The 20,733-nt window shown below is 40.9% G+C and overlaps 1 protein-coding gene across 8 annotated transcripts in view; it reads left to right on the top strand.

Annotated features, from left to right (window-relative positions):
- phkb (phosphorylase kinase, beta) overlaps nt 1–20,733 on the top strand; it is a 96,002-nt gene that overhangs the window by 25,306 nt on the left and 49,963 nt on the right. For 7 of the 8 annotated variants that reach the window (XR_009794249.1, XM_061814833.1, XM_061814829.1 and 4 more), the window contains 4 exons: nt 983–1,098; nt 1,522–1,585; nt 14,613–14,708; nt 19,476–19,673. Coding sequence is in view for 7 of the 8 variants with exons in the window: in XM_061814833.1 (XP_061670817.1) it covers nt 983–1,098; nt 1,522–1,585; nt 14,613–14,708; nt 19,476–19,673 (474 nt within the window). In the remaining variant the exon portion in view is untranslated. Of the gene's footprint in view, nt 1–982; nt 1,099–1,521; nt 1,586–9,890; nt 9,982–14,612; nt 14,709–19,475; nt 19,674–20,733 lie in introns of all 8 variants that reach the window. The other variant, XM_061814834.1, reaches the window with a different exon arrangement.

Below are 20,733 nucleotides of genomic sequence, written 5' to 3'. Positions count from 1 at the left end.
GCTCAGTCTTTGCACATTTTCAGCACTTACCTTTAAGTATATATAATGTATTTAGAAACAAAACAATAAGTCATTTGTTCATGTAAAAAAAAAAAAAGTACATACATACAATTAAAAATGGTCTTTTTATGGTGAAGCTTAAAAACGGTTACATTACAATCAATTGTACGTTGTAAGAAGTTAAAAATGATCAATTTTACTTCTTTTTATAATTCACTGGCATTGTTTGTCTTATTCACTGTGTTCACCTGATACCACAGTATAGGTAGCCATGGAAAAATAGCCCGTTAATGACATTACACCTAAAATGTGCAAATAGACCACGCTGTGTAGTTCCTTCTCCTCACCAACACTTAATAAAAGCAATAAAGGCCAAACACTGTCTTCTGGACTCAATTAACTAACCACTGAAAGAAGCTCCCCTGAGGTCACACATTAGCATAAGTAAGTGCATTTTATTCATCCAGCACTTTTCATTGAGAGGACTGGGAAAGTGCTTCACACAGTGATAGAATTCTCTGCTACATACATCATGTAAAATACAGAAACAAAACATTTTAAAAGTAATACAAAAATGTTCTGTTGAAGTTTTCTGTAGTACTGCAGATGTGGACTAAAAAGTGAACAGGAGACGTAAGGTTAGGGTTAGGGTGGCCATTAATATAAGAGGTGGTTACTTGTACTGTGGTTAGTCAGGTTGTCAAGGAAGCTCATCATAAGGGCCGAGGGTGTTCTTGGTTTGGTTGAGACCATGAGATACTTGTCTACTTGATACTTTGCCTGGACAGCATTCCACACTGTTAAAATCCCAAGCAATTATAGATATGCAATATTGTTCCCGTGCAACCGCAGTGTAGTGGGACTTAATTGTTAAATGTATTTGAAACATGAGAAGGGGTAAGGCTTTAAACTATATCTTATAGCCTCTCTCTACATCATGGATTTCCTACCATATCACTTGTCTCCTCGCATGTTGTTGCAGGTGTCCTTCATCCAGAATCTGGTGTTCTGTGTGGAAAGAGCCTACAGGGTACCTGACTACGGCATGTGGGAGCGAGGCAGCAAATACAACAACGGCAGCACCGAGCTGCATTCAAGGTTTGTCGGAAAACAGGATTACTGCTGATAAAGGAAGTGACTTTTGGCTTTCCCCTATTGGGTTGTCGCTGTTAGTCCAACGCCTGCTTTGTTAGCCACAGTTTTCGTTGCAGGATACCCTTCATGACACAACCCACCCATTTTTAATCAGGGCTTAAGATCAGCAGTGGATGGGTATTGGTGGACTGAAAAGGAACCAACTCTGCACTTTCAGTATGAAAGGCGGAGGCATGGACCGCAACACTAACATTGCAACTTTACCATGATAATGAAGAGATAATTGGTATTTAATAAATGTCATGCAAAAAATAAAAGCAATGAAAAACATAACTTTAAGGTTTTCATTTTGAAATCACATTGTCATACAAGTGGTTAACAAGTTAAACACTTTTAATGAGAAAAAAATTCTAATGTTGTTTGCAGCTCTGTGGGCCTCGCCAAGGCTGCTTTGGAGGCCATCAATGGCTTTAACCTGTTTGGAAACCAGGTATGCACTTTTTGATATTGTATAAACTGCTTGCCTGCCATATTTACATCATATTTAATGTCCAACCCACTCTGTTGTGCCATACATACAAGACACACACATTTAATAGTCTCTATACCTGTAACGTACCATATTTGCATTATATTGTTTTTTTTTACCATACCTCATGTCATGTTAGTGGGCTATACATCTAAAATGTTTTACATTTATACTGCGGCTGGAATAAGCATTTAACACGTCACCATTTTTCTCACTAAATATACTTAACAAAGGTGCTATTGACTTGAAAATTTAACTAGATGTTGGGAACCACCCAAGTAATCAATACATAGAATGTGCTACAAATAAGATCAGAAATTAAGTTGTGTAAAAATGTGAAATGGCATCGGGAAAAAGTATTGAATGCATGAAAAAAGGGAGGTGCAAGAAGGTGTGGAAAGCCTGGATAACACCTGAAATCAAACAGCAATCGAGGGCCTTGTCAGTGCAAATGAACATTAACTGGTTCAGTCCTAATTGACGGCCGACAAAAAGGTCTCATTGTCAAAGTGTAAGACAAGACAATCTCATGATGTGTAAGAGTAGGGAGCTATGTCAAGATCATCGCAAACTAATTTTTGCAAAAAATAACAATGACATTAGTTACAGGCGGGTAACTAACCTTCTGAAAATTCCAGTGAGCATAGTTGGGGCCATAATACATCAGAATAATTTTTATTGGCCATGTATGTAATCAACACACAAGGAATTTGGCTGTGCTAGTTTGAGGTGCCCTAGTACGAGATACATTTAGTATGACAACAGAGTAGATAATTGACAGAGAACATTTTTTTACACTCAGTTGTACAAAGGTTGCAGAGTCTTCTAACATTTAAAACCGTAAGAAAACATTTTACAGCGATAGCCCAGTGCAATGACCATTGTGGAAATGGGGTCACCACTTCAAGGAATGTATGCAGTTTAAAGTAACTAATCGTGCAATAGTCTGGGACAATGTCAATTGTGCAAATGTTGTAGATACTTCTCAGTCGATTGTGCAAGCGGTGCAGATTCTACTCAAGTACGAAAGGCTAGAATTGGTCAGTAACAGATGTGCAGTTGTTGCAGACTGGTCAGACCACTGCGGTGAGTCCACGAATAATCTAAAATATACAATTCCAATAGTCGTGGCAGAATACGACAACAATCAGTGTTCAACAATGTTATTGTTGAATTGTATGTTAGAAGTTCAAGAAGTTAATTGCAAGAGGGAAGAGGCTGTTGGAATGCCTGTGAGTTTTGGTCTGCATTGTTTAGGACCGCCTACCCGAGGGAAGGATCTGGAGGAGCTGGTGGCCAGGATGTGGAAGATCCTGCCGGATCTTGACCTAGTTGGGTGCTGTGAAAGTCATCAAGAGTGAGGCGGGTGATGCAGACAACCCTTTTATCAGATTTGATTGCTGTGTAGAACTGTCTTAGTAGCTCTCGTGGCAGGCTTTTCTTCCTTTGTTGGCCTTTTTTGAGGTTGGATTTGAATATACATACCGTATTTTTACGGCTATAAGACGCACTTAAATCTCTTGAATTTTCTCCAAAACGGAGAGGACGCCTTATAATTTGGAGCGCCTTATACGTGATACGTCGTCAAAATTTGTAACCGACTGGAAGCATTTCCTGCTGACACGCTAGTTATATACAGGAAAGGCGGACCTGTGAGAAGATAGCATGTGGAAGTTAAAGGGAAGGTGTGGGCGTAGAAGAGGACGCTAAAGGCACGCCTCCCAGAAGGTAGATAATGCCGGTATGTGTTTTGTGCTTAACAACGTAGCTTTGGCTAAGATCCCCCAAAAATGCCACCAACAAAGAGATATGCTTACAAAGAACAAACAACTGCTGTGAAGAAACAAGCACAACTAATGAACTCCGAGCTTGGTGTTATACTTGGAGACTTCAAGGCAAGGTGGCCCAAATTGGAAGAACAATACGAGCAATGGACTAATTACCAAAGAAGAAACGATCGGCATGAAAAAAAACAATGAAGCAACTTCATTTGCTGGGCATCGCCGTGAACACAATAAATGTGAAGTTGGGAGCGATGGATGACAAATGGTGAACACAACATTATTAAGACGCAGCCCCGGGCGAGTTATGCCACAATTTCTGAAAGGATTGTTGTGGATGCTTGGGCTAACGTGTCTGCTTCCACTTGAGGAAGTAGGAAAACGAGTTTTGCCAAGTTGAGAAGACTAAGCTGAGTTTCCGTAGAATCACGGCGAGGTGGCCCAAATTGAAGAACAACACGAGCAATGGATTAACAAAGAACAAACAATTGCCGTGAAAAAAAACAAAAAAACAACTTCATTCGCTGGACATCAACATGAACAGGGTAAGCAAAATGAAGTTGCGAGCAGTGTGGGATATACTATATACACAGTGAGTTCGGTTGTACTTTATTTCAGTATTTAACAGTGTAGCTATACTATCTAGCGATACTAGCTTAAAGCATACGGTAGCATGCATGCACGCTATTTACAAAGGCACCCTGAGGAATACTTGAGTTTGACTGTACTTTATTGAAGTATTTAACATTGTAAACAGTGAACTTGGTTGTACTTTATTCAAGTATTTAAAAAGCGTGCATACACGGTACCGTATGGTTTAGGCTAGTATCTCCATACAGCTATATTGTGTAGCTACCTAGTTAAATACATAAATAAAGTACACCCGAACTCACTGTTAACCATGTCAGTAAAGTACGTACCACTGAACTCAGTTTCCTATCTGGCACCTTTTTAAATAGCGTCCATGGATGCTGCCGTATGCGTTAAGCTAATGTTGTTATATAGCTATATCCTTTGCGGCGCTAAACGTGTGTGTAAATAACTTTTGAAGTGCATGTTTTGTGTCAACTATTTCTTTGCTCATTGTTTTGTTGTCTGCTGGTTGTGCTGTTCTGTTTGCTGTGGTGTGAAGATTTTGGTTTGGTGTGAAACCGTGGATGAAGATGGTGTGTTGACTCATTACTCGCTTCCACCGCTCGTAATGGGGGAAAAAAAGTGTAAGCTTGTTGCTTCCAAAATTAAGGCGCAATCGTGCCTCACTGTCTCGCGAGCGTAACCGTGCCTGTGCCTAATAATATGGTGGGCCTTGTGCATTTGTTAAATACTGGAATTGCACCAGCATCTGAGATTGCGCCTTTTAATACGGTGCGCCTTATAGCCGTGAAAATACTGTAAGTGGAAAGCCAATCTTACCACCATCAATTTGCCTCGATTAGGGGCTTCTTTCAAGATTTCTGAGAGAGGAGTCCATACAATAATCATAAGAGATGCCCAAGAGCCAAGGACCACTTGTAGAGATCTTGAAAAAAATAAACTTGGAATTAGCAGGTACTGTCACAAGTAAAACAATAACCATTGTACTGCGCCACTATTGGCCTGCATGCACGCTCACCACACAAGTCCACTTTCCTGGAAAATAAAGCATGTCAAAGCTCATTTCGATTTTGCTGAACAGCATTTGGACAGCCAGTTAAATACTGTGACAATCTAGTTTGGTTGGATTAGAGCAAAATTGAATTGTTTGGGTGCTGTAATGCACACCACATTTGGAGAAGAAATATCACAGCGCATTCCCCTAAAAAGATCATGGCAACAATTAAGTTTGGAGGTGGGAACATGATGGTGTGGGGCTAATTTTCAGCAAATGGTACTTGTAAACTTCACATTTCTAAAAGAAGGATGAATAAGAAATGTACAGACATTCTTGACAAAAATCTGCTGCAATCTACATTTGATGAGAATGAAACGAGGGTGGACATTTCGGCAGTACAGTATAATGATCCAAAACATACTGCCCAGGGAACTCTCAGGTTTTAAAGAAAAATAATAAAGCTGCAGGCAATCACCTGACTTGAATCCAATTGAAAATATATGGAAAGAGGTAAATCAAGGTCCCCAAAAAGACCCCACAAAATATTCAAGATTTAAAGACTGCTCATGTGGCGAAATAGGCCAAAGTCACACCAGAGTAACACATGCAACTAATTTCTCCATACAGGAGGCATCTTGACGTTGTCATTGCAAGCAAATGCTTTTGTACAAATTATTAAATGAATACCATTTGGGATGTTCAATACTTTTATGTTATGTCATTCCAAATTATTAACTACAACTACATTTCTGATCTTATTTGTTCTACTTTCTTTAGATGTATGGATGATGGGTTTTTTTTCCGAACATTTGGTGAAATTTTCCATAGCACCTTTGGAAATACAGGTATGCTTAATGAGAAAAATGGTTATGCGTTAAATATTTAATACATTAGTCACTGTATATATGTTTGTTTTACATTTACATTGTATTTACTGCTATGATTAAGAACATAACAATAATATTCCACAAATTACCAGTATAAAAACTATATAGTAATAGTAATCTTTTAGCTGGCAAAAATTATTGGGTATTAGCATTTTTCAGGACCAGTATCTGAAAAAACCTTGTGACAATGCTCCAAACTTTGTATCACCGTCTCGGTTTCCAAGTTGCACAAATTCCCAGACAACTGAGACAGAAGTGGCTGCAAACTGTTACGCTTTTGCAGACATCCTCGCAGAGGAACAAGAAGCCTGCAGTGTTGTCTGGAATTATTTTGCCTTCATGCCCAACAGCCAGAGTATGCCAGACTTACACAGGTTGTCTGCCTGCCAGGATTGTTCAAAATCAACTTGCTACTAGATAAAGACCTCACAGACTGCCAGGCATGCTAAATTCTATTATGAATTCAGAGCTACACTTTAATTTGTAGCACATTTCAAACACTTTTCCCTTCATGTCAAACGTAAATTATTTTGTTATAAAAAGCAAGCCTGTTGCTGAGTGGTTCCATTTGACAAGGCACTGTTTGAATTGTAGTGGTGTGAAGCACACAGCCTCCAGTGATGTCATTAGCAGTTAAATGAAGGCATTATATTTTGCTGTGTGTATAAATTTGGGTGCAGACACTGCATTTTTTGTATTTTGTATATATTACAAGTCACCATGGCATAAATATAACCATCCACCTTCCAGAATTGTCTGTCCCTCATCTTTGGATGCTAGCTAACATATACAGTGAAGAAAATGAGTATTTGAACACCCTGCTATATTGCAAGTTCTCCCACTTAGAAATCATGGAGGTGTCTGAAATTTTCATCGTAGGTGCATGTCCACTGTGAGAGAGATAATCTAAAGAAAAATCCAGAAAACACAATGTATGAATTTTTTTTTAACAATTTATTTGTGATACAGCTGCAAATATGTATTTGAACACCTGATAAAACCAATGTTAATATTTGGTACAGTATCCGGCGTAAAAATTGTGCCAAACATATATGTGCGTTCATCTGAGATGACACGCTGTGGCGACCCCGAAATGGACAAGCCGAAAGAAACAACAAAAAAGCCTTTCTTTATTGCAAATACAGATGTCAAACATTTCCTGTAGTTGTTCACCATGTTTGCACACAGAGCAGGAGGGATTTTGGCCCACTCCTCCACACAGATCTTCTCTGATCAAGAGAAGACAGGTTTCTAGTTCTGAGAAACATGGAGTTTCAGCTCCCTCCAAAGATTTTCTATTGGGTTTATGTCTGGCGAATGGCTAGGCCACGTCAACACCTTGGTATTCTTCTTACGGAGCCACTCCTTGGTTTTCCTGTCTCTATCCTTTGGGTAATTGTCATGTTGAAAGACCCAGCCACAACCCATCTTTAATGCTCTGACTGAGGGAAAGAGGTCATTCCCCAAAATCTCACAATACATTGCCACGGTCATCCTCTCCTTAATACAGTGCAGTCGTCCTGTCCCATGTGCAGAAAAACCCCCCCAAAGCATGATTCTACCACCCCCATGCTTCACAGTAGGGATGGTGTTCTTGGGATGGAACTCATTCATCTTCCTCCAAACACGGTTCGTGGAATTATGACCAAAAAGTTCAATTTTGGTCTCATCTGATCGCAAAACCTTTTCCCATGACTCCTCTGTATTATCCAAATGGTCATTGGCAAACTTAAGACGGGCCTTGACATGTGGTGGTTTCAGCAGGGGGAACCTTCTGTGCCATGCATGATTTCAAACCATGACGTCTTAGTGTATTGCCAACAGTCACCTTGGAAATGGTGGTCCCAGCTCTTTTCAGGTCATTCACCAAGTCCTTTCGTGTAGTCCTGGGCTGATTCCTCACCTTTCTAAGGATCATTGAGACCCCACGAGGTGATATCTTGCATGGGGCTCCACTCCAATTGAGATTGACCGTCATGTTTTGCTTCTTCCATTTGACCATGCTAGAACCTTGATATGCTTCTTACGGAGCCACTGCTTGGTTTTCCTGGCTGTGTGCTTTGGGTAATTCTCATGTTGAAAGACCCAGCTACGACCCATTTTCAATGTTCTGACTGAGGGAAAGGGGTTGTTCCACAAAATCTCACAATACATAGCTGCAGTCATCCTCTCCTTAATACAGTGCAGTGGTCCTGTCCCATGTGCAGAGAAACACCCCTAAAGCATGATGCTACCACCCCCATGCTTCACAGTAGGGATGGTGTTCTTGGGATGGAACTCATCATTCATCTTCCTCCAAACACGGTTAGTGGAATTATAACCAACATGTTCCATTTTGATCTCATCTGACCACAAACCTTTTTCCCATGACTCCTCTGTATCATCAAAATGGTCATTGGCAAACTTAAAATACCATACATTGTGATTTCTGGATTTTTCTTTTTAGATTATCTCTTTCACAGTGGACATACACCTATGATGAAAATTTCAGACCCCTCCATAATTTCTAAGTGGGAGAACTTGCAATGTAACAGGGTGTTCAAAGACTCATTTTCTTCACTGGAGATAGACAAACAAACCCAAATACAGCGCTCAATGGATTAGTTAAACTTTTTGAGCCTTGGTGGAGGTCTATTATATACTTGGTAGCCTTCTTGGCTGATGATGTTGATGTCATTGGTAAAACAACAAATTCTGTATTTTGTTGGTCTTTTACTTTTTATTGTACTGGATATGTTTAAAATGTTCAGTCCTGTTATTTTTTTTTTCATGTTTTGTGTTCAATTGTTTTAAAGTGTTGATCAAATTAATGCTGTATTTTTTTCATTTTATCAAAAGTATTTTAATTAGTACCATTAATGGTTTTCATTCATTCATATATCCATCTTCCATTTCACTTTAACTCCCTGGGGTTACAGGCAAATTGAAGACTTCCAGCTATTTTTGGGTGACAATCGGAGTACATCCTGCACTGTCCACCAGTCAATCGCAAGGCACATTGAAACAAACAACCATTTCTACTCATATTCACACCTATGAGCAATTTCGGGTCACCACTTGATGCATACTTTTGAGATGTGGGAGGAAACCGGAGTCCCCGGTGAAAACCCATGCAACCACACGGAGAACATACAAACTCTACACCAAAGGTCTCAAACTCAATTTACCTTGGGGCCGCTGGAGGCAGAGTCTTGTTGACCTTGTGCCCCAGCCTCGGCGCACATGCCACAATTCCAATTATAAATACAAAAAAAAAAAAGAAAATCCAATCTTCTCAAACATCTTTTTCATTTTTTAACACAAAATAAGATAAGTGTAAAGAAGGTATGTGCAAAACCACTGATACAACTCTCCATGGCAACACTGCTGTGACTTTCACTCAAATGTTTCTCTGAGTGAGAGAGCTATACACCCCACCATGATTGGCAAGTTCGTCACCTCCGCACACAACACTGTTAGAGTGCCTTTCATATAAAACTTGAGAGCCACACTAACATTAAACTTTCAAAGTAAGTGGGGGCCACAAAAAAATCATCTTGGGGGCTGCAAAAGGTCCACCAGCCGCCAGTTTGAGGTGCCTGCTCTACACAGTAAGGGATGGGATTTTAACCCCTGTCTTCAGAACTGTGAGCCACATGTACAAACCAACCATCCACACTGCTGCCATAATTGTTTTTAATTAATACAAATAAAAACAATTTGAAGTTGTTTTGCTGTTATTTAATATTTCAATGCTTTATACTGATATCTTTAAGTTTTTGGTGTTATTGTTTCATTACCGATAAGATATTTATGCAGGTATAGTATCAAAATTAAAATTTTGGTATGGTGACAACATGACTGCACTTCTAATTTAGCATATTGTTTATGTGTACTTGTCGTGTATCGCATCATATTTACTGGTGTGTACACCACTCATATATTGTTATCATGTGACATTTCAGGTTACACACAAAAAAGGACTCCATTAATGGCTCTCATTATGTCTTTCTGTGTTGATTTCCCAGTCGACTGGCTCTCAGTGAACGCTATCATCACGTTTCACTGCCGCGTGTGATGTGTCGTTTTCGTGACCTCCTTGTGCGGCATGAATGTGAGGCAAGACGTTTAATTTCTTTTGATTTCCCCATCATGATAAAATTTTATCTGAGGTGAGAGCTTCAGAAGCTCCTATTGTCACATTAAATCCACTAAACTGGGAGCAAACTGGAAAGTCTCACGCTTCTTCTTTATACTTACACTAAGCTCAAAGTCATTCTGAATACTTATTGTTACTCCATAAGTCTATCGTAGCGACACGGAGAAATAACTGTTTAGAGCATTGGCCTCACAGTCCTGAGGACTGGGGTTCGAATCCCTGCCCCGTCTGTGTGGAGTTTGAATTTTCCCCTTGTGTCTGTGTAGAGTTTCTCCAGGTACTCCAATTTCCTCCTTCATCCCAAAGCCATGCATTAATTGGTGTGTGTGTTTAGGTGTGTGTGTGTCATTACCACTTTAGAGTCCCAAATCTGAGTTTCTGGACAACTGAACACATTACATCACATCACAGGAGTACATTGTGTCCTTTACCCGCTTACTGCTCATGGCCCCGCAATTCACGGATTTTGGTCTACAAGTATTTTCACAATATTAAATTCTCTTCTAAATAGACTTACAATGTGGTACACCTTATGTGCACACTGAGTTCCAATATTTTCAAATGTTTTGTGACTTATCCAACAAAGTACTCTTAAACACACTGGTAGCACACACGGCAATAAGTGTTTTTAGCCTGTATGTAAACTACCATATGATAGGGCTCATGAAGCAGTGACGAACAATTGCATTTCACATTTGTACGAAGAACCTTAGCCCAAGTAGTATGTGAATTGTGTACCTTGTGTGTTGACTTTGTTGATTTGATTGTCTTTATTTGACTATCTGCACCCTGATGGGGAGGACAAGCTAGTGCAATCTGTAGACCGGTCCCAAGCCTGGATTAGTGCAAAGGGTTGCATCAGGAATGGCATCCGGCGTAAAAGTGTGCCAAACACTTATGAACGTTCATCAAAAGAATCCCATACCAGATCGGTCGTGGCCCAGGTTCACAACGTCCACCCCCGGCACTGTTAACCTGCAGGGCATTGGTGGGAATTCAGCTACAGTGGGTCGAAGACAAAGAAAAAGAGGAAATCGCCTTAGTCGGCGGAAGAAGAGGAAGGCAAAGAGCCTACAACTGAATGTAGGGACTTTGAGTGTTCGGACTCTGACAGGAAAAAGGTCAGGAGTTGGTTGACATGATGATTAGGAGAAAGATTGATATATTGTGCCTCCAGTAGACTAGGTGGAAAGGTAGTAAGGCTAGAAGTTTAGGAGCAGGGTTTAAATTATTTTACCATGGAGTAGATGGGAAGAGAAATGGAGTGTAGGGGTCATTTTAAAGGAAAAGCTGGCTAAGAACGTCTTGGAGGTGAAAAGAAGATCAGATAGAGTGATGAGGCTGAAACTTGAAATTGAGGGTGTTATGTTTAATGTGATTGGTGGCTATGCCCCACAGGTAGGATGTGACCGAGAGTTGAAAGAGAAATTCTGGAAGGAACATGATGAAGTAGTTTTGAGCATCCCAGACAGAGAGAGAGTTGTGATTGGTGCAGATTGTAATGGACATGTTGGTGAAGAAAATAGGGGCAATGAAGAAGTGATGGATAAGTACGGCATCCAGGAAAGGAACTTTGAGGGACAGATGGTGGTGGACTTTGCAAAAAGGATGCAAATTGCAGTAGTGAACACTTTTTTCCAGAAGACGGAGGAACATAGAGTGACCTACAAGAGCGGAGGTAGAAGCACACAGGTGCATTATATTCTGTGCAGACGTTGTCATCTGAAGGAGGTTACTGACTGTAAAGTAGCGGGAGGGGAGAGTGAAGCTCAACAACACAGGATGGTGGTGTGTACGATGACTCTGTTGGTGGGTAGGAAAATTAAGAAGACAAAGGTAGAGCAGAGAACCAGGTGGTGGAAGTTGAGAAAGGAAGAATGATGTGCGGCCTTCCAGAAAGAGGTGAGACAGGCTCTCGATAGACAGGAGGAGCTCCCGGAAGACTGGACTACTACAGTCAAGGTGATCAGAGAGACAGGCAGAAGATTACTTGGTGTGTCATCTGGTAGGAAAGGGGGGAAGGAGACCTGGTGGTGGAACCCCAAAATACAGGAAGTCATACAAGAAAAGAGATTGACAGTGAGAGGACTGAGGAGAGGTGAAAGGAATCCTTTGAAATGCGACATCGGGCAAAGGTAGAGGCGGCGAAGGCTAAACAAGAGGCATATGACGACATGTACACCAGGTTGGACATGAAAGAAGGAGAAAAGGATTTCTACAGGTTGGCCAGACAGAGGAATACAAATGGGAAGGATGTGCAGTAGGTAATGGTGATTAAGAATCGAGATGGTAATGTGTTGACTGGTGCCAGTGGTGTGCTGAACAGATGAAAAGAATACTTTGAGAAGTTGATGAATGAAGAAAATGAGAGAAAAGGAAGAGTAGAAGAGGCAAGTGTGAAGGACCAGGAAGTGTCAATGATTAGCAAGGGGGAAGTTCGAAAGGCACTACAAAGGATGAAAAATGGAAAGGCAGTTGGCCCTGATGATATACCGGTGGCGGTATGGAAGCAATTTGGATCAGCTCTGAGCCCCTTCCTGTTTGTGGTATTCATGGATAGGCTGACAGACGAGATTAGACTGGAATCCCCTTGGACCATGATGTTTGCAGATGTCATATCCAGTGAAAGCAGGGTGCAGGTGGAGGAACAATTAGAAAGATGAAGGCATGCACTGGAAAGGAGAGGAATCAATCAATCAAATCAAAATGAAAAGGTTTTAATGTCATGATATGCTGTACATACAACGAAATGATGAGTGCTTCTCCACAAGGTGCAAGGTGCAATAAAGTATAATAAAAATTGAAGAACATCTTAGGTAAAAACAATAGATCATCAAGGTACAGTTATTGCTAAAATAAATAAATGCACAAACGTGCCGTTGCACCATATTCCATTACTATTACATTACTGTTATTTGAGTGGTTTGAGTTCAAGGAGTTGATGGCTGAATGAAGATTAGCTGAAGTAAATCAGAATATATGTGCTTGAATGAGAGGGGTGGAAGGGGAAGAGTGAGGCTACAGAGAGAAGAGATAGCGAGGGTGGAGGACTGCAAATATTTAGGGTCAACAATCCAGACCAATAGTGAGTTTGGTAAAGAAGTCAAGAAACAGGTCCAAGCAGGTTGGAACAACAGGCAGAAGGTCTCTGGTGTGTTATGTGACAGAAGAGTATCCGCCTGCATGAGTGGTGAGGCTGGCCATGATGTACGCATTAGAGACAGTGGCACTGAAAAAACAGGAAGCAGAACTGGAGGCGGCAGAAATGAAGATGTTGAGGTTCTTGCTCGGAGTGAGCAGGTTAGGATTAGAAATGAGGCAAAGCCAAAGTTGGATGTTTTGGAGACAAGGTTCGAGAGACCAGACTTCAATGGTTTGGACATGTACAGAGGTGAGAGAGTGAGTATATTGGTAGAAGAGTGCTGAGGATGGAGCTGCCAGGCAAAAGAGTGAGAGGAAGACTAAAGAAAAGGTTGATGGATGTTGTGATGAAAGACATGAGGACAGTGAGTGTTAGAGAGGAAGATGCATGAGATAGGCTAAGATGGAAAAAGATGTCACGCTGTGGCGACCCCTAACGGGACAAGCTGAGAATAAAAGAAAGTTTACATTGCTCCACACTCTACCTGTGTAGGCAGGTCATTACTGACGATGTTGTAAAATATGTGTAAAATGTATTTTATTAAAATATTTTTGTGCGTCACAGTAGACGACTCTGTGGACCTGGGTTCAAATCCAGCCTCCCCTGTGTGGAGGTTGGATGTTCTCCCCTTGCCTGTGTGGGTTTTCTTTAGGGACTCCAGTTTCTTCTTGCATCCCCAAAGCATGCATGTAGGTTAATTCAAAACTCTAAACTCCCCACAGGTGTGAATGTGAGTGTGAATGAGTTTTAGTTCAGGGTTTACCGTGTCTCTCGCCTACAGTTACTGGGATAGACTCCAGCATGCCCGCGACCCTTGTGGGGATGAAAATGAAGGAATGTATAATATTTTTTATTGTATTATTTTATTTATTTTGTATTTTTCAAAATCTGTGTAAAAATGTTACCTGTGAGTTTTATTTTCATTTCTTTTTGCATTTTATTATTTACAATTAACTAAAGTATTTGAGATAAAAAAAAATAAATGCATTAAATGAATAAATGTGTTATATTTTAACTAATCAATTTAAAGCTTGGCCTGGTCCACCTCTGGTTGAATTGACTGGTTTCGGGCCCTTTTTTTTGTTTATGTGCCTAAATCAACAGCGCTGACCCACAATCTTATGCACTTTTCATATCTTGCCGATTTGACTAAAAGCCCTCCCTCTTGACACTTTACAGAGGGAAGTTGAAAATGGACCGTGTAGGCAATAATCATCCATAATGCATGTGTGCTTAAATTAGAAAGTGCTTAGCAGGTGGAGACAGTGGAGGTTTTTTTTTTATTTATTATTTTGGATTTATTTTTTGTTTGAAACGTTTTAACCACCCTCTAAGTGGAAAGGATTGGTGCTTGGGCGTATAAATGCATGGGGCATTTTGACAGTATTGTTGAACACTCCCACGCTGCACTTCAAAAATGTGTATGTGTGCGCATGTGTGTGTGTTTAGGGTTGCTCCTGGTCGGTGATCTTCGTGGATCTTGACGCCCACAACCGAAACAGACAAACGTTGTGCTCCCTGCTGCCCCGAGAGTCACGCTCTCACGTGAGTGCACCCACACTGTTAGGCTGTCCACTGGTGTTTCTGTGGCAGGGGAAAATAGATGTAGATTATTTCTAGCAGTCATGTTTATTTCTGTTGTAAAAGATGGTGGTTACTATGAATAACTGACTAGATGAGTGAGCACAGTAATCAGATGACTCATACATTGCACATGTGGCCAAGTGTGCTGTGGATCGTTTTTTTTACTCTGAATTATTTCTAGTTATTATTTTTCTATTATGCAAGTAACTTGCAAGAGGGGTGATTCCTTTATATTACGTACGTATCTATGTACAGCGCCAATGCCAATTAGCACCTGTTTTGACTGTGGATTATTTCATTCTGTGCATTTCTGTTGTCCAAGGTCTTGAATAAGTTCCAAGGGTAACCATCACAATAATCATCTGACAAGTAGATTTTTCAGGACCGGGCCACTGCATGTTTTTTTAATTGATTTTTCTGGATTATTTGTAGTCTGGTTCTATTAGTTATCATTGATAACTAAAACTCATTCATTAATTTAGAATAAAAAGACCAATTGCATTAATCATGACTTACATTGTGCATGGCAAAGCATGTAGGGGGCTATTTTATGACAAATTATTCATAGCCATGATTTTATATCTATTTTGAAATATGATGATGAAATGTGATGGCTATCATGAATAACTAGTGAGATGAGTGGAGCGATCATAATAAATATATCACACATGCATGTGTGTGCTTGTGCATGATCAAGTGTGCCTTGGACTACCTTTGGACTCTGTTGATTAATTTTACCCATGTTTCAGTTTCAAATGTGCAAGGTGGTGGCTATCATGAATAAAAGGGTGGAGGAGGGATTGCATTAATGTTACACATTTCTTGGACATGTGCTCATGTGTGCCCAACAGTGCTGTGCACCATTTTTTGACTCCGTGGGTTATTTCTTTTTGTTCAGTTTAGTTCTATTGTGCTAGCTAGCAATTAATAAAAAAATAAAGTCAGAAGTCTCTTAAGGGGTTTTGTCAAAAAATACTGTAACACCAAAAGGATTATGAGATGTTACCTTGCTCTCCCAACTGAACTTTTACATCTGTATGAACCAGAAAATACAAGGAGGAAAAACAATTACACCTTTCTGTTTCAAATGAAAAGACTCCTTAATACAAAGATTCATAGTAAAGTGAGAGTGTGGACGAGCACTTAACAAGAAAATGAGGAAGCAGTCATCATGGGAGAAAAGCGTGCAGTGGGCTGTGGATTTAATAACTGAACGGACTGTGCAGAGATAAGGCTGGTCTCCGGGGGGCTATTAATTAGCAGATGTTCGACTGAGCTGATGAACTTTTTCCCCTAAGATGAATCCAGGGACATTTTAGTCGTGAATGGACTCTAAAAGCTGAAGTGCTTCCTCTCTGAGGTGTCCTCACTCCCCTTTTCGGAGCAGCTGTGATCTTAATCCTCTCTTCATCTTCTTCATCCTCCTTCTTTTCCCCACCGTCATACTTGCAATAGGAGCCTCGTGACGTCTACTATTAGAGGTTACTTGCGCACATCAGAAATACGTCACGATACCAACGGGTGTCAAGAACTCAGCACCATGCTTCAGTGTTAGAAGATGGAAAAAGAAGTAGAAGAAGATCCAAAATAACTAAAATATCAATATGACATCAGAAAACCTTACCCCGTAACGGAGGATTGGAATTCAATATTTCATTTCGCTCCACAATCGACCACCTGCCTCGGGAATGGAAAGGCACAACCCAATAGCAAGGGACATGGGCTTTTTTCTTTTAACAGTGGTCATTATTCCTAGTTGTTATGTTTATTTCCATTGTCCTAGGTGGCATTATCATCAATAACTCCAGGGAGCAACAATCTTACGGATCATGTGACACGTATATGACATGTTCACACGAGAGACCGAGAACTTGAATTTTTTCAGTCTATGGAATATCTCTTGGTGGTAAGGTGGCTCAGCTGTAAAGTGTTGTCCTCACAGTTCTGAGGTCCAGGGTTCGATCCCCGCCCCGCCTGTGTGGAATTTGCCAGTTCTCACCGTGCCTGCGTGGGTTTTCTCCCACATCCCCAAAACATGCAACATTAATTGGAGACTCGAAATTGCCCAAAGATGTGATTGTGAGTGCAGCTGTTTGTCTCAATGTGCCCTGCGATTGGCCTGCAACCAATTGAGGATGTACCCTGCCTCCTGCCCGTTGACAGCTGGGATAGGCTCCAGCACTCCCGCGACCCTTGTCAGGATACACAGCCAAGAAAAAGGATGGATGGAATGTCTCTCGTCATTCTGTTTGTTTTTGTTCTCCAATGTGGAAGTTGTCATCATCAACTGGGGACTGGAACAATTTCATTAATCATATGACATGACATTGCACATGTGCATGTACCTGGTTTTTTTTGCGTATTTTTAATCAATTTTTTGAGCCGCTTATCCTCACAAGGGTCACAAGAGTGCTGGAGCCTATACCAGCTAAAATCAGGCAGGCGGGTTACACCTCGAACTGCTTGCCAGCCAATTGCAGGGCACACATAAAAAAACAACCATTCACACACACATTCACAGCTACTTGTAATTTAGACTCTCTAATTAATGCATGTTTTTGGGATGTGGCAGAAAACCTGGGTATTCGGAGAAAAGCCTAGCAGATACAAGGAGAAAATCCCAACTCCACACAGGCTCAGGCTGGGATTATAAAAACGGTCCTCAGAACAGTGAGGCAGACGGTCTTACCAGTTGCACCACCGTGCCGCTTGTTTGTTTTTTATTTATAGATTATTTTGAGTGAGTCTGTTTATATCTATCAGGCAAGGTGGTGCTTATCATGAATATCTCTACAAGTGCATGCCCAAGCCCAAAATAGCATCATATGAATAATTTTATTGCTCCTCTTACCAGTTATTCAAGTAAACTGTAACCATGCACTTTAAAAATAAAACAAGCTCGAAATAATCTACACATTCAAAAATAAAACCCATGGCTCAGTCAGTCGTGTAATGTCCATGTTGTATGTTAATGTGATTGCTTCTCTGGCCCGTAATTAATTGCAGCCATCTTGTACAATAGAAATAAACACAGCTCTTCTTCTTCTTCTTTTCCTTTCGGCTTGTCCCGTTAGGGGTCGCCACAACGTGTCATCTTTTGCCATCTTAGCCTATCTCCTGCATCTTCCTCTCTAACCCCAACTGCCCTCATGTCTTCCCTCACCACATCCATAAACCTTCTCTTTGGTCTTCCTCTCGCTCTTTTGCCTGGCAGCTCCATCCTCAGCACCATTCTACCAACACACTCACTCTGTCGCCTCTGAACATGTCCAAACCATCGAAGTCTGCTCTCTTGAACCTTGTCTCCAAAACATCCAACTTTGGCTGTCCCTCTAATGAGCTCATTTCTAATCCTATCCAACCTGGTGACTCCGAGCGAGCACCTCAACATCTTCATTTCTGCCACCTCCAGTTCTGCTTCCTGTTGTTTCTTCAGTGCCACCGTCTCTAATCCGTACATCATGGCCGGCCTCACCACTGTTTTGTAAACTTTGGCCTTCATCCTAGCAGAGACTCTTCTGTCACATAACACACCAGACACCTTTCGCCAGCTGTTCCAACCTGCTTGGACCAGTTTCTTCACTTCCTTACCACACTCACCGTTGCTCTGGATTGTTGACCCTAAATATTTGAAGTCGTCCACCCTCGCTATCTCTTCTCCCTGTAGCCTCACTCTTCCCCCTCCACTTTTCTCATTCACGCACATATATTCTGTTTTACTTCGGCTAATCTTCATTCCTCTCCTTTCCAGTGCATGTGTCCATCTTTCTAATTGTTCCTCCGCCTGGTCCCTGCTTTCACTGCATATCACAATATCATCTGCGAACATCATGGTCCAAGGGGATTCCAGTCTAACCTCATCTGTCAGCCTATCTATTACCACTGCAAATAGGAAGGGGCTCAGAGCTGATCCCTGATGCAGTCCCACCTCCACCTTAAATTCCTGTCACACCTAAGGCACACCTCACCATTGTTCTGCTGCCATCATACATCTCCTGTACTATTTTAACATACTTCTCTGCCACACCACACTTACACATGCAGTACCACAGTTCCTCTCTTGGTACTCTGTCATAAGCTTTCTCTAGATCCACAAAGACACAATGTAGCTCCTTCTGACCTTCTCTGTACTTTTCCACGAGCATCCTCAAGGCAAATATTGCATCTGTGGTACTCTTTCTAGGCATGAAACCATACTGTTGCTCGCAGATACTTACTTCTGTCATGAGTCTAGCCTCCACTACTCTTTCCCATAACTTCATTGTGTGGCTCATCAACTTTATTCCTCTATAGTTCCCACAGCTCTGAACATCCCCTTTGTTCTTAAAAATGGGAACTAGAAATAAACACAGCAATTGGAATCAATGCATAAGTCAAGCTAGGACGTAATGTCCAATGCACTCCTTGTCAACTAATGTAAGTTGTCTTAGTCATTTAATTGCTCTGAGTAGTTTAACCACCATCTTGCATAATAAATAATAAAACAAAATAACCAAAAAATAAAATCAAGTCAAAATGGAGTTTGCAAGATACAGTCACGTGTGCAATGTTTATGACTTTTACAATCCATTCCCTAACCGATTGATGTTAACCACAACTGAGCACAATGGAAATTGGCAGGACTAGACTAGAAATAATAAATAGGATAAAATAATTAGACCATATCTTGTGGTTAAATCATTTGGCAATGCTTATAGACTTATTTTAAAAATGTGTTTTACTTGGTAGAACACGGATGCAGCCTTACTACCAACCATCAGCTACCCTGCCTTCGCTGTGGACGACGACGCCCTCTACAGTCAGACACTGGACAAAATTGTCCGCAAGCTGCGTGGCAAGTACGGTTTCAAGCGCTTCCTGCGTGACGGATACCGAACCTCCAACGAGGACAAGGACCGCCGATACTACAAACCTGCTGAAATGAAGGTAGGACACAAGTTGTTTTGTCTTTGTTAGTTGATTAAAATGTGAGTTTGTTTATAGATAGGAGGGATAAACCCTAACAAACAGCATTTAAAACCTTAAATACCGTTTGATATTACTAAAATTCTCATCTGTTGACTATTTTTGTGCTCAGGCCAGAGCTACAAAAGAATTGCATAAGTCCCATCTTGTGGAAACTTAATTTTGTTTTGTTTGATAGTTTTTTTTTTGTTTTTTATGTATGCATTTACGAAGTCCAGTTTTGTTGGTGGTCCTCGAAGTCTAACCTGAAAATGAAAGTATCTTTCTATATATTCTTGCCACAGTTACTCCTTGCCCATCTACTCGCTTTTCCGTTACAAGTGACAGGCATTCCCTAACATCTGGTCATGATTCTGTCAATGGTAGATGCATGGTGTTGATGCTTTCTGATTTTTTTAGTCCGTTGCTGCCATCGTGTATCATTCATACATATATACAAACCCTTTTTTGGGGGGTGGGAGGAGGTCTTGATTTTTCACAGATATTTGCTTCTTTGTTGCAAGGTGCATTCCCCACGGATAGCGGGGTTTCACTCTACATTATTCCACAGTTATGCAATTTCTTCGCTTTCTGGAATTATATTAGCAGTCGATGAGAGACAAGGTAGTCCCGAAGCCATCTGACACTGTGTAGATTAGGAGTGAAGTTGTCAGCATCTACTGCCTAGTTTAGGAGTGAATTTGTCAGCAGCTTTTAACAGTTTGGCCAATCAGACGAGTCGCTCGACCGCAAGAATACCCAAGGACCTCCATGGACGTCGGGCTTGAGCTTGTTTCTTCTATCTCTTCCCATCACCTTCTTCATTCTTTTATGTCACCTTTTAAATCCTCCTCCATCCTCGACAACCGCTTATCACTGTGGAAACACATTGAAAGGACACACATGGCTGCACCTTCATGAAAAGAGGTAACATTAGAAGAGCAGGGTGCTCAGTGATTTGAAGACATTAATGCAACTCCCTGTGTTAGAGCATGAAGATATACTTTTTTCACATTGTCATTATAGAGTGTATTGTGTATAT

The sequence above is a fragment of the Syngnathoides biaculeatus genome, chromosome 3, assembly GCF_019802595.1.
Source record: "Syngnathoides biaculeatus isolate LvHL_M chromosome 3, ASM1980259v1, whole genome shotgun sequence".
Lineage (NCBI taxonomy): Eukaryota > Metazoa > Chordata > Actinopteri > Syngnathiformes > Syngnathidae > Syngnathoides > Syngnathoides biaculeatus.
This window is presented reverse-complemented; position numbering and strand designations above follow the sequence as displayed.